General features: G+C 42.6%; 1 protein-coding gene across 11 annotated transcripts in view; it reads right to left on the reverse strand.

Moving 5' to 3' along the window:
• The window catches only part of Peak1 (pseudopodium-enriched atypical kinase 1), a 214701-nt gene that overhangs the window by 36280 nt on the left and 165076 nt on the right, over positions 1-13345 (reverse strand). For all 11 annotated transcript variants that reach the window (XM_006243115.5, XM_017595643.3, XM_006243116.5 and 8 more), the window contains one exon: positions 1435-1619. In XM_006243115.5, the coding sequence (XP_006243177.1) occupies positions 1435-1619 (185 nt within the window). The remainder of the gene's footprint in view (positions 1-1434; positions 1620-13345) is intronic.

Genomic DNA, 13345 nt, shown 5'->3' on the forward strand with positions numbered 1-13345 from the left:
AAGTAAAAACTTCATCTTACAATGTACTTCTAAAAATATCAAGGAAAGAGAAAAGCCCAATAAACCATTTGACTATAAAGTTTACAGGAACTGAAGTTAGAAGTCTTTTCTTGTAGAAGATAATTTCAAGTACCTGAGGGTTGTTCTGAGTGAGTCTCTCAGCCCGTAGAGCATTTCTCCTGTGGCTTCAATCTTTTGGACTTACAAATTAAGAAACCTATTATTTTCAATTTTTGAGTATACTAGCTGATTCTGATACCACTTTTCCTTAAAATAACAAGAAGGAGGAAAATGACAAAGAAGGGAGGTGAGAAGCTGGGTCCTTCAGAGACACTGCAGCGGTTTCTACACAGGCTCAGTGGTTCCTACACAGGGGTCGGGGTTCATGAGAATCTGCTGGCACACGGTCCTCAGGTAGTCCAAGCCGCACACGTCTTCCCTACAGGAGATAAACACCAACCTCCTTATGCCGTTCCAGGTTTTCTTTTCAGAAGGAAAGGAACTGTGTGATACTCAAGGGAGGGAGATAACACGGCAGTACTGGGAATCCCACAAAGTCAGTGAGGAAAGCAGAGCCCTGAGGAAGTTCTGCAGACAGGCAGCTCTGAAGCACTCCTGTAAGCCTCCCTGCATGTTCTCATTCTCAAGGGTCTGTGACACAGCCTGTCAGCCCCTGCCTACACACCTCCAATGACAGGACTCATACTCGAGTCTGACGACACAAGCCAGGAATCCCACCCTTTGCAAATTCAACCCTGAAATATGCCACAGTTGTGCCTACCTTGCCTGAGGCCCCCTGCCCCTCATCCTCTCATGCAGTCCTACAGTAATAGTACTTGCTACCAAACACCACAGCCTATATGTACCCATTTTACCTCATGGCACTTTGTCTTCTCGAAGCTCTGTTATGGGACACTATGACAAATAACAGAAGGTCTAAGATTTTAAAATACATCTTATCTAATGCTCCACATTGCAGCAACCTCAATGGCTGCGGCACCAAGCTATTCTGTATCTCCATGGTCTTGTTCACTTGATGCCTCTGTCTGGAACATTCTTTCTTCTGACAGTGAGCTAAATCAACTCAGGAATGATTTCTGAGAAGGCTTCTTTTGACATCCTTCTTTGTATACATGAAAAATAATCCACATGTGTTTCCACAATTGTATTTATCACATTTTACTGAATTCAAGTTCCCCTCTTCAGGTTAAATCCTTAAGGCAAGGTCTACATCAACACCTTTAGCACATGGCACAGGGCTCATGGTAGCAGGCATTTAAAATCAGCCTAGTAAAAACCGGAATTTTATGTTCTGAAGCAAATGCAGGTTTATAACTCCAATGGTGTAACTTTTGATCCTCCAGGAAAACATAACATTCAGTCAGTACTAAAAAGACAAGGCGTAGGTATTGTCTATGTGACTGCTGTACTTACCTAAGTTGCTGTATGTTGCGCTGCACGGACTCACGTCTGTAGGATCCGAAGTGGCATCTTTTTCTTCTTCCCTTTCCAGGTCAGGTGGAGGCAATGTTGGTGTGACTGAAGTGCCATCTTGCTTCACAGCAGGAGTTCTTGGATCCCGAGGAGAAAGTTCCTCTGCCACTTCATGGGTCACGCGACTGAAACAAATGAGACAAGTCCATCAAATTTGTATTCAAAAGTTCTGTGGACATCTAGATTTATAGAGCAGGGTGTGGTGGCACATGTCTTTAATCCCAGCACTTGGGAGGCAGATGCAGGTGTGTATCTATGTGAGTCCCAGGTTTATATAGTCCATTCCAGGATAGTCAGAGCTAACTAGAAAGGATCTGAGACCTTCATATGTGATCATTAAATGTACACGTTTCTTTAAGGGAGAAGAGGTAACAATAAAAGCTAGTGAATGCTTAACTGATTAAAGAGGAAAAGACTCGGGGCTGGGGATTTAGCTCAGTGGTAGAGCGCTTACCTAGGAAGCACAAGGCCCTGGGTTCGGTCCCCAGCTCCGAAAAAAAAAAAAAAAAGGATACCTTAAAGAGGAAAAGACTCAATAATTTAGTAAAACACTTGGTGTATTTACTATATTTACCATATTCCTTAATGGTACTCTACTACTATAGTAAGTACCACACTTTATTTACTTTATGTAGCACATAGTATTTGCTACATGTCAAAATATTTACTGAGGTATTTAGAAAGAACTAGGAGTAAGACTGTGATTATACTATGTGATTATAAGGTAAGTTAATGGTCTGGTAAGTTACTGGAGGCAGATAGAAGGATCAGTTTTCATTTACATGGTATAGGAGGAAAGGGAAAAGCTTAACTCTTCAGCTAAGCTTCTTGAAGAGAACAAGTCTGGAGCGTCCTGCTGGTCCTGAAGCAGTTAAAGACCAAGCTTTCTCCTTTGCACCACTGCCAGCTCATTTACTTTAGCTACTCTTCCCAGTCTCCCCACTCCCATGTAAACGACGATGTCAACTCTAGGTCGTGAAGTCCAAGGTGAGCAATGGTCTAACTGCTGCAGAATAAAATGGCCAAGCCAGCAAATCTCAAGTTGTTGGCCAAATGAACTATATTTCGAATCCAGGTGTCTTTAAAAGTTCCAGGGTCTGAGAAGTGTTCTGAGACCACCAAATCTCACCATATTCTTTCTGCTTTCTTTACGGGCAAGGAGAAATGATAAGAAACTTTTTGGGGAGCGGGGGGCTGCATGTGTAGACGTCTGTCTTCAGGACAGAGGATGATACCAACAGTCCTCAAGGACTTCTCTTACTTTTTTGAGGCAGGGTCTTTCACTGAACCTAGAGCTCACTGATTGGCTAGACTGACTGTTCTTCTAGGGAACTACGACATCTGATGTTGAAGCAACCGTTAACATTATTTTCCTCTCAAAGAAGAAAAGACATTTTCTAGTTACATAAAATGAGCTGCCTTGAAATTAGAACTAGTTTATATTAACTTTCACCCAGCAAAGAGAATTTTCTTTCTCCTTCGGTATGTGCATAACTACTCGGTAACATTCAATCTTGATGTAAAGTGTGCCTTGGAGTGGCTTGGAAGTGTCACTTTACTTTGGCTTTACTGAAGCAAGGGAACCAAGCTCTTTGCTATCATGTCCTTACGATGGTCCCTCTCATGAGAAACTAGCTTTGTGTGGAAGGCTTTGATGACTACGGTAGCCCCATGACAAGAGGCAGCACGTTCACAGACTGCCCCGCGGACTGCTGGAGGAAAGATTCCTTCCTATTCCTCCTATCCCCAAGAGCCAGAGCCCGTAATGGAAGTTCCAGTTCACTCTACACTGCTGCTATAAGGAGTAACCTCAGGCTCTCTTGGCTTGGAAACAGTATTACTTGAGTTGTGTAGCCAGCAGATTTCTACACTTACATTTCTGTCCAAATACATACATAATTTTTAAAATAAAAGACTGGCAAGAAGGTACTCCTTCAGATTACCCCCTTAACTCTTCACTTGATGTATGTTTTAATGACAAGGAAGTGAAATCTCTTACAGAAACTTGTGGGCTGGAGAGAACACTCAGTTGTTAAAGGACTTACTGTGCCAGAAAAGGACATGCATTTAGATCCCCAGAACTCAGAAAAATTTGCACTCAGGTGGAATGTCCCAACACCGGGGAGGCAGAGGAAAGCACTGGGACTTGCTGGCCACCTCTGGCTTGGTGGTACAGGCCTGTAATCTTAGCTATTCTGGAGGCTAAAACAAAAGGATTCCAATTCAAGGCCTGCCTGGGCTCCATTGTGACTACAAGGCTAACTTGGGCAATGGAGAGAGGCTGTCTCAGAATAAAAGAAGTTTAAAATGTGCTGAGAATAGCATGGGAGAAAGTGCCTGTCTAGTATATGCTAGGTCCTGGATTCAATGCCAGACAGGCTGTTAGGGACCCCTAATCTCTGAACTTGCTCTTGGTCCTTTTTCTTTTTTAAAGTTAGCTTATGTATATATTTCACATGACTGCATGTATGCACTAGCATGTGCAGGTGTCTTTGGGGGACAGAGGCTGATGTCAGCTGTCTTTTTTTTTTTTTTTTTTTTTTTTTGGTTCTTTTTTTCCGGAGCTGGGGACCGAACCCAGGGCCTGGCGCTTCCTAGGTAAGCGCTCTACCACTGAGCTAAATCCCCAGCCCCCCAGCTGTCTTTTTTTTGCTAGTTTCCACCATAGGTTTTTTTTTTTTTTTTTTTTTTTTTTTTTTTTTTTTTTGAGACAGGGTCTCTCGCTGAACTTGGAGCTCACTGTGTAGGCCAGATGTGCTCCAGTGCTGGGGTTACAGTTGTGTACTTGTCATGGCTGCTTTTCTACCCTGGTGCTGGGGATCAGCTACTGAGAAAATCACTGCGAGAGCAGCTGTTGCTAAGCTCTGGAATCCCTGGGTCTGTTCCACACACATAATACAGAACTTTGCTCTAAGGGTGTGGACAAAGCATAGATGCTAAAAGGCAAGAAATATCAAAGACTCACCCGCTGTACTCGCTCACACAATTCCCCATTGAAGGACATTTTCACAGGGTCTCCTCAAACCTGTTAGCCATGTTCCGAAACTGACCAAGCAGAGGCCGAGGAGCTCTGAAGAGTTCCAAGCTGTACAAGCTATGCCAAGACACTTGAATCCTGCACCTCACTAACACCCACTGCACTTTGACCTTTACTATAGGGCTTGGTCTTGGAAATGTGCCAAATTACCTTTGGGGAGCTAAGCATGAAAGATAGATTTATTAACTCTCTGAGGACCAGGGCAGCATAGCCTATATAACAGGTTAGAATGCACTGGTATACAAGGTTACCAATATTTGTCAACTATAGAAATCTATGCAACAGTTTTATGAATTTGCAAATGCATACTGAAATGTTTAACCTGCATTTACAGTGAGAGTCTTAAAAGGAGTAAGAACTTTAGAAATGCATCAATGACATGTCACCTCTTAATGCTTGACATGGACAGAAGAACAGCTCTTTGTATTATTAAAGTAATACAAGAGGAAAAAAGAGAGTTCTAAGAGTTGAAATGTAGGTAGTGCTTCAGAGACTAAAAACTGAAGAATCAAGGTGGCAGAACCAAGAGCATCAATTCCTGAGTGTAAACATTAGAGAGAGACGGCGCAGCCAGGGGACAGGAGAGCCTGCCTCTGTGCTGGAGTGGGCACATTAACTGCATAAAGGAGTTTGGATCATTTCTTAAGAAAACAAATGATCAAAATAATCAGGAAATCTTCCCAAATTCTAAAGTGATCCTTTACACAGGCTTTATCTCCTGACAGAACGTCTCAGCACCGTTTCACTGGGAGATGTTTAATGTGATGGAACACTTGTGTGGAAATTAGACGCTGGTGGTTGTCTTCTTAGCACTCTGATCTTCTGAACTAATGACACTAGGAGGAGGGAGATAAAACTGCTATGATGAGTTGATAAAAACTCGCCATCTTGTTCTAGAGATGAGTGGGGAAAGTCCTACGAAATGAAAATCATGAAGAATATAATTGGAAAGTCTTATTACAGGCTAACACGTGTTGAAATTGTAAAATAATGACCAAGTAGGTGTTTTTTCAAGGTAAGTAAATTTCATATTCATTTTTTTAAAACAAGACTATGTTTAAGTAATGAGTGGCCTGTGAGCTTTTTATAGTTCTGCTATTTAAATTCCTTTCAGAGTCTCTAGTCCTGTAACAGAAGGTGGGAAGTTTGTAATAACTATGCTAATGATATCTAAGTCCTTAATCTTCAGGTTCTGTCAAACTGGCTTAGCCTCTCTGTCGTCCATCAGTAATCACTCTGTTTTTCATAATGGAAGGTGGTGTGCATCCGACTGCACAGCCGGCTCTTGGGATCCTTGGGTCCTATTTGCTCAGATAGAAAGCATCCAGGAAAGGTGGACCAGTACTGAACATACACACTTTATTTCTTCCCATTATTCCCTAAACAAAACAGAAAAATACTAGCCACAGAGCATTTACTTTGAACTAGGCTATGGTAAGTGGCCAAGAATGAAGTTAACGTCTATAAAGAGACAGGCGTGGTGAGACACTTCTGTAAGACCAGCCCTCAGAAAGCTGACACAGGAGGACTTGAACTGAGAGCTCAAGGCCAGATTACGTTACACAGTGAATGTAAGGACCACCTACGCCAGGTGACCAGATTCTGTCTTAAGAAACATAACGAAATAAAACAAAATGTCTACAAGAGGCTATATGTAGAGTCATTTTACAGAGAGACTCAGACAACCAAAGATTTTGTTTTTGTATCCAAGGAAACCTTGAAACCAAACCCTAGCAGATCCTGAGGGGTGAATGCTTCTAAACTCTAGCAACTTTTCATTAAAGAGTGTTTTTTAATTGCAATTTTGTATGTTTGACCTAACACTTAAAGACTGTCATAGTCGTCGTAGTTGCTGCAGAGATTCTTCTTCTGAATTTGTAGAATGGATGAAGGTACTCAAAAGCAACAGACACGCTGCTGCAGATCTGTCTGTTATCTAATAAACCCCTTGAAGGTTAAATCTCATCAGTCTGCAATATTCATACATAATTCAAAGTTACGGAGATAGTCTCGCACGTGGCCGCTCGCCTGCTTTACCCAGGTGGTAGGATTAATCATTGTAGCATCAAATGAAATAATCTTTTTTTCCTGGAAAATTTGTTCAAGACAGATTTTTATAAGAATTCTGTTAAATGTCTGAATGTACCTTTTAACAGGCAAATCAAATTTCCCATCAGAACAGATTAAAGGCCTTTCTGTATCTAAATATTTCCACAATTTTAGTTCAACTTTAAGTTTCAAACTCAACCATCTCTGTTCAGCTTCAGAAGGGGCAGTTAATGAAACCACAATTCTATGGAGATCGTCTATCTCTTGGGGCAAACAGCATTCTACATTTTTCCTGTCAGCTCTCTTCAGCTATTGCAGACATCTCTACGGGCTCAAAACCACCAATAAATTAGTGCAATTTTTAAAGACTCTTACTCCTAAAATCTGAACATCAGAGGGATGCTTCGTGGTTTTGTTTTTGGTCTCCTGTGCTGTTTACTTCTAGGGTTTCGAGGGACAATGGCCTTTTCAGAAGTGGGGTCAGCTATCAACCTTCAAGGAGAGCCATCGTGCCCCACACCTTTAAAACCTGTTGGTAGGGAAGAGATGGGGAAAACCCAACCAAACTCAAACTCCACTTATTTTTGTATTTCTACTTCTAGGACCCCCACCATGGTGACATTTCTTAATGCTACCTTGGTCTCTAAGTCATCAACCTGATTTTGCCACATTTTCCAATCACTGGCATTCTCAGGTGGGAAAACGTATCTATTGATCACTATCTGGTATGTCCAATTTCCCACTAAGCTTCCATAGCCTTTGAAAACGTCAAACTTCTTATCCTGAACGGAGATTAACCTTTAACTGAGATTGGATGAGGTCCTGCTACTGTCTAACAGAATGCGGTCAGACACAGGAGTTCCTGTGTGAGCCAAGTGCACACAGGATACTGCAGGCAGGTGCAGAGTCTTGAAATAGGCTCTCACTTCTTGACACTTTATGGGGTCCATGTAAAAAACAAAACCAGATATGATAGCCATTTGAAGTATTTTCAAGGCACTGGATTGCATGCTGGCAAAGCAAGGAAGGACACAGGCCATCATCAGTAGATCACTGTCACCTGCATAAAACTAAGTTATAGTTTTAAAAAGTTAGCTTTAAAATTCTGTGAAATACAAAGTCAGAATGGCATCTGTGCAAATTAACAGCAGAGTAATTCATTTTGGAAAAGATCACCGAAATAAGGTTGGCATTCTCAATGGTTATCAAAATTACCCAGCCTTGGTTTGCTTTTGAAGAATATGATGAGAGAGATGCATGTCCTGAAAAGACAAGCTTTTAGAGGAAAATGCCCGCCTCTCACCATGGACCCTAACCTAGGGGGTATGGGGCTTGCTCCATCCCATAGGCTGGGAATCACTGGAGTCAGCTCTCCTCTTACTCTTATCTTCCTTTGCTCCATGAGTCAGAGCAGGGAAGGGTTTGTACACAAACCAAATGCAATGGGAATGAGTACTGACTGAGACAAAGAGCTCTCAGGACAGTCTACTCAGGGCCACATATGCTGTGGCAGGTAATACACCAAAGTGTTGAGACATAGGAGCAAGTCATCCCATTTCACAGAGGAGAAAACTGAGGCTCAAAGAAGCAAATGACCTGCCTGAGACCACCTGAGTACAGAGGTGATAGTGTGGGAATGTGGAGTGATGCTGTCCAACTCTGATACCCACATTCTTTCTACTATTCTGGGAACATAAGGAAAGGGAAAAAGCACATTGTACAGACACAGTAAATGCCTGGTTATAAGAGTGTTTTAAAAGGAAAATTGCTTTAATTGAAATAGAAGGAGGTGAGGTGTAGTTTGTGAAACAAAAAGGAAGGCCCTGGGGTGGGGCAAAGATGTCAAAAGGGAAGAGGAGAAAGAGGGTATTAGAAATGAAGAGGCACCACTGTGGGGGAGAGGGGTCCAACTGGAGAGCATGGGGGTACAGGAGGAGAGTTGGAGATGAAGACCAAGAGCAAACTGTATGAAAATGTCATAATGAGATCCATTACTCTGTATGTTAATTTAAAAAACTAATAAAAATAATAGATAAATTAAAAAAAGAAATATGAAGTAATAATGAATACAGATGTGCTCTATTTTGAAAAACCTTAAACAAGCCACAAGAGTAATTATTTACATTGCAAAAGTATTTCTTGAAATAGGAGCTGCTCTTGCAGAGAATATTCATAGATAATTGTCCTTCTCATAGTAATCCACAGTTGCTGAGTGCTAGGCACAGCACTTAAATACACATCTAACAATGGCGCCCGAGGCACCTTTATTCTCAAAACAGCAACTGCAGTAACAGTAGCCAAAGCATATATAGCATTTATCACGTGCCCTTTTTAAACCATGTTTCTCAGAAGTGGGATGACTAACATTTTTGAGCAAGATAATTCTGTTGTGGAGAGCCATCCACATACTAGGAGCAGCCCAGTATTTTCTGCCTTCTTGGCTGTGATAACCAAAAAATGTCTCCAGACTTTGTCAGCTGTCCTAAGAGAGTAAAACTTCCTTTTCCCTCCAGAGCCCTTTATATAAACTCAGACATGCTATACAACAACCTACAGGGTAGGTTACCCCCGATAAAGGGGTCCAACAAAGGATCGTGCTCATCATGCCCGAGAAACAGAAAGCTAAAACTCTTGAGGATATTATGGAGGAGGGGAGAAACTGGAGATGGACCAAGTGGGCAGGCAGGCAGAGGTCTTCGGCAGAGACCTCATACTGTGGATAAAGAATGGGAGTTAGCCTTTAGGAATACTGGGCTACTCTAGAGAAAGAGAGTAAGAGACTGGGTAGGAAGAATTAGCAAAATACTTCAGTAAATGAGGTGAAAGACGGTGTAATGCAGACCAGGCGGACGTGAATGACGGCATAGACGTGATGTGTATTTTGGAAATTTAGTCACAGGATTTAATATTTTAAATCCTTAGAGTTAGGACCAAGAGAAGAACCACAGACAATTCCGTTTTCTGGCATGAACATATGGATGGATGGTGGGCCATTTACAAGAAGGGGAGACTTGAGACTGGACTATGTAGAGGGAATAATTGAACTCTGTCTGGACATGTTTCATTGGAAATGCACCTTCCGAGTGCATGTAAGTCATGGGGAAAATGTGAAGATATACATTTAAGAGTCATCAGAATGTATATGTAGAATTTGATGCCAATGATGTTAAGCCAGTAAGACTTAAAGAACCTTTTTCAGTATATGGTTAAGATTTTGAGTGACACACCGAAATGAAAATGAGGCAACTCTTGGAATTTGCTTCTATCATGGGATACAGGAAAAGATGAGGAGTGAAGGAGACATGATATGTACATTGATTTGTTAAATTTTTAATGTGTATGGATGTTTTGCCTGCATGTCTGGTGTTCTTGGGGGCCAGAGGAAGGGGTCTGATCCTCTGGGGCTGGAGTTACAGATGCTTGTAAGCTGCTATGTTAGGTGTTGGGAACGGAACCCGAGTCCTCTGAAAGGACCGTCAGTTTTCTGAACCATTGAGCCATCTATCTAATCCCTACATCAATTATTTTTTTTAAAAAAAGTCTCACTATATAGCCCAGGTTAACTTAGGACTCATGATTCTGTTATCTTCCTGACTCAGCCTTCCTGAGAGCTGGGAACATAAACTATCCTATACGCAGAAAACGGAAAATGTGGCTTTGTGGCTGTAGGGAACCTTATCGGCTGAGGACCTCCAAGACCAAGTTCTCAGCACAGAGGTACAAAGAGCAGGGAATAAGAAACAGACAGGAGATGGAGGTTGAGGAAGAAGGGGAGGGGAACAAGAGAGAGGGGCTGGGGGTATTTGTCCAGGAGTGGGACAAAGGACAGCTCTGGATAGAGAGGAGACAGACGTGGCTCATAGGCAAATGACAGTCTATAAAGGGATAAGAGGGGCTGGAGAGATGACTCAGCTGTTAAAGGCAAGGCTCACAACCAAAACTATAAAGGTACAAGAAACCCTGTGTTAGGATGAGGTGTTTTAATTGGGCAGGTTCATTAGGTGAGCCAAAGGGGGGTTTTCATTGCTGGACACTGATAGCTGGGTCTTGGTGGTCAGCCTTAGGAGGAGGAAGAGGACAAGGAAGTGAACAGACCTTCGTGGCTAGCTGTAGGAATATAATCTAATGCTTTTTAGCAAGGCAGAGGGAATGAGAGAGAAAGGCCAGGCCTGTCGGAGCCATGCTTGTGAACTGGCCAGTGTCCCTTCAGTGGTAAATATCTATCTATATTTGTCTGTCAGTGTGTATTTACTTTTTTTTTTTTTTTGGAGCTGGGGACTGAACCCAGGGCCTTGCGCTCGCTAGGCAAGCGCTCTACCGCTGAGCTAAATCCCCAACCCCGTATTTACTTTTGTATATGGTTAAAATTTCTCTACTCTAAAAAGTTTTTTTCAAAAATAATGACCCTTTTAAAGATGTTTTCCATTAAAAAGTAATCCTGTACTTTCAATTCCAAGTAAACAATATGTATGAAGGCCTTAGCTGGGGGCTGAGTACCTGGAGGCCTGTGAACAAGAAGGTACGACTAAACAGGCAGGAGGACGGCACTCACACAGGAAATCTCTTCTACAAAGGTATATATGACTCCTCAAAACAGGCTGTAGGGATGCCCTTCTGTTCTGGTTAAGTGTAATGGGGAAAAGAGGTCAACTCTTACTATCTACCCAACTAGGTGCTTTAGTGATATCTATTTTGTCTGTATAGCATCTCTGTAAGGTAGTTATTATTTTCCCTGTTGAATACAAAAGAAAACCTTAGCTCGAAAGGAGTGAAATTGAGCCAGTGGTAAAGTCAGAAGCCAGAGCTTTGTGAACTCCAGGGCTTGCATTTCCCCTACCCCATCCACGTCCTTACTCTCTGTTATGAATGCTGAGTCCAGGAGGGTCGGCAGACAGCCTTCTAAAAGGGGCAGAGCAGAGATTCCCAACTAGCCAGTCTAGGCTCGGCATCTCCTCTTGGTCCCACCAGGTTGGGGAAAGATGTGTGAGGATAAAACGCCGAGTCAAGACCCCGCTACTGCCACTAGCACCACTGACAGAAAGGTCTGTCTTTTAATGAAAAGCTGTTCTGGTAGCCAGCGTAAGACATGACAGGCAGATCTCCCTATCTGCTTCTGTATTTAATCTATGGAGACATGCTGCTTAGTTAAAGAATACACAGGGAATCACTCTCATGTAGGTTACAGGTGGGAAGTGGGTATACACTAATAACCTTTGAGAGAACTTCAGCCATTTGCTGGCACTGTGTTAGAGTGCCAGATGGCATTGCATAAATGTTAGTTGCAAAGCGGGGTCTACCAAAGAACTTTCTCTTCTCAGTTATATCAAAATCCACCTGCATAATTTTATAATGTTACAAGGGCAGTCATTTGAAACATCCTTCAAATGTGGATGCATTCCACCATAGGACATTAATAAACAAGCCAATGATCGACCTCTTGTTAGTGGCACTGCCAATCTCATCTAGCAAATGGTTTAAGGATTAGGAAGCTATCAGGGTCAGTGCTGTAGAGAGATGTCTGAAAGCTTGAGTTTTCTCACAAACAAGCAAGTTGGTCTCCTCGGAAGTGGTTTGCCAGTCATCCTTTCCATAAGGGTCGGTGAAAAGACGGGTTAAAGTTCCTAACTGAAGCTGTCCAACACAACCCATTTTCCCCTTAGGATCCTTGTATGCAAATGTACATGTGTACTTTCATTTCAGCACACAATTAAAACCAGAAGAAAAGTAATCAAGGGTTGAGATTTAATAAAAATTTACTACTTAATCTTTTTTTCCCTTTTAAAGTCCTAGTACAATTCGATGCCACGGCCTTGTTTGGGCTTCATGGCAATTACTTTTACCCAGATGTTTCTGCACTGTCGGTGCAGAGTCAACGGAGGGAAAAGAAAATATCAGCATCTGTGTTGGTTAGTCTTTCACCCTGTGACAAAATAATCTGAGGTAATTAACTTAGAGGGAAGATTTATCATGGTTTACTGTTTCGGTCCACTTGGGAACACTGCCTTTTGGCCTGTGAAGGTAGTGTCCTTGAGGGTGTACGTAGAGAAAGCTGCTTATGAGAGCAATCGATAAGGAAGGGATGAGGGGAGACGGGAGAGACAGGAAGAGGGAGCCTGGGTGAGAAATAGAAAAACAGACCTGAGTCCCAAGGCTCTTTTCAAAGCCATGTACCTCAGGGACTCTCTTCAAAGGGGCTCCATATTTTCTTTTTACTATTATTAATCATTTTATTTGTTTACATTTCAAATGATATCCCCCTTCCTGGTTACCCCTCTACTATCACCCCCATCCCATCCCCCCTCCCTTTGTCTCTATAAGAATGCTCTTCCACCCATTCACCCACTCCCACCTCATCCCCTCCCACTGATGCCACATAAGGGCATCCTCTGCTACATATGTATCTGTAGTCCTGGTTCCCTCCATGTGTACTCATTGGTTGGTGGTTTAGTCCCTGGGAGCTCTGGGTGGTCCAGTTAGTTGATATTGTTCTTCCTATGGGGTTGCAATCCCTTTCTGCTCCCCAGTCCTTCCCCTATATCTTCCACTGGGGTCCCTGAGCTCAGTCCCATGGTTGACTGTGAGTATCTGCATCTGTATTAGTCAGGTGCTGGTGGAAGCTCTCAGGGAACAGTCATACCAGGCTCCTGTCAGCAAGTGTTTCTTGACATTAGCAATAGTGTGGGGGGTTGGTGAGTGCAGATGGGATGGATCCCTAGGTGGGGCAGTCTCTGGATGGCCTTTCCTTTAGTCTCTGTTCCATTTTCC

The sequence above is a fragment of the Rattus norvegicus genome, chromosome 8, assembly GCF_036323735.1.
Source record: "Rattus norvegicus strain BN/NHsdMcwi chromosome 8, GRCr8, whole genome shotgun sequence".
Classification (NCBI taxonomy): Eukaryota; Metazoa; Chordata; class Mammalia; order Rodentia; family Muridae; genus Rattus; species Rattus norvegicus.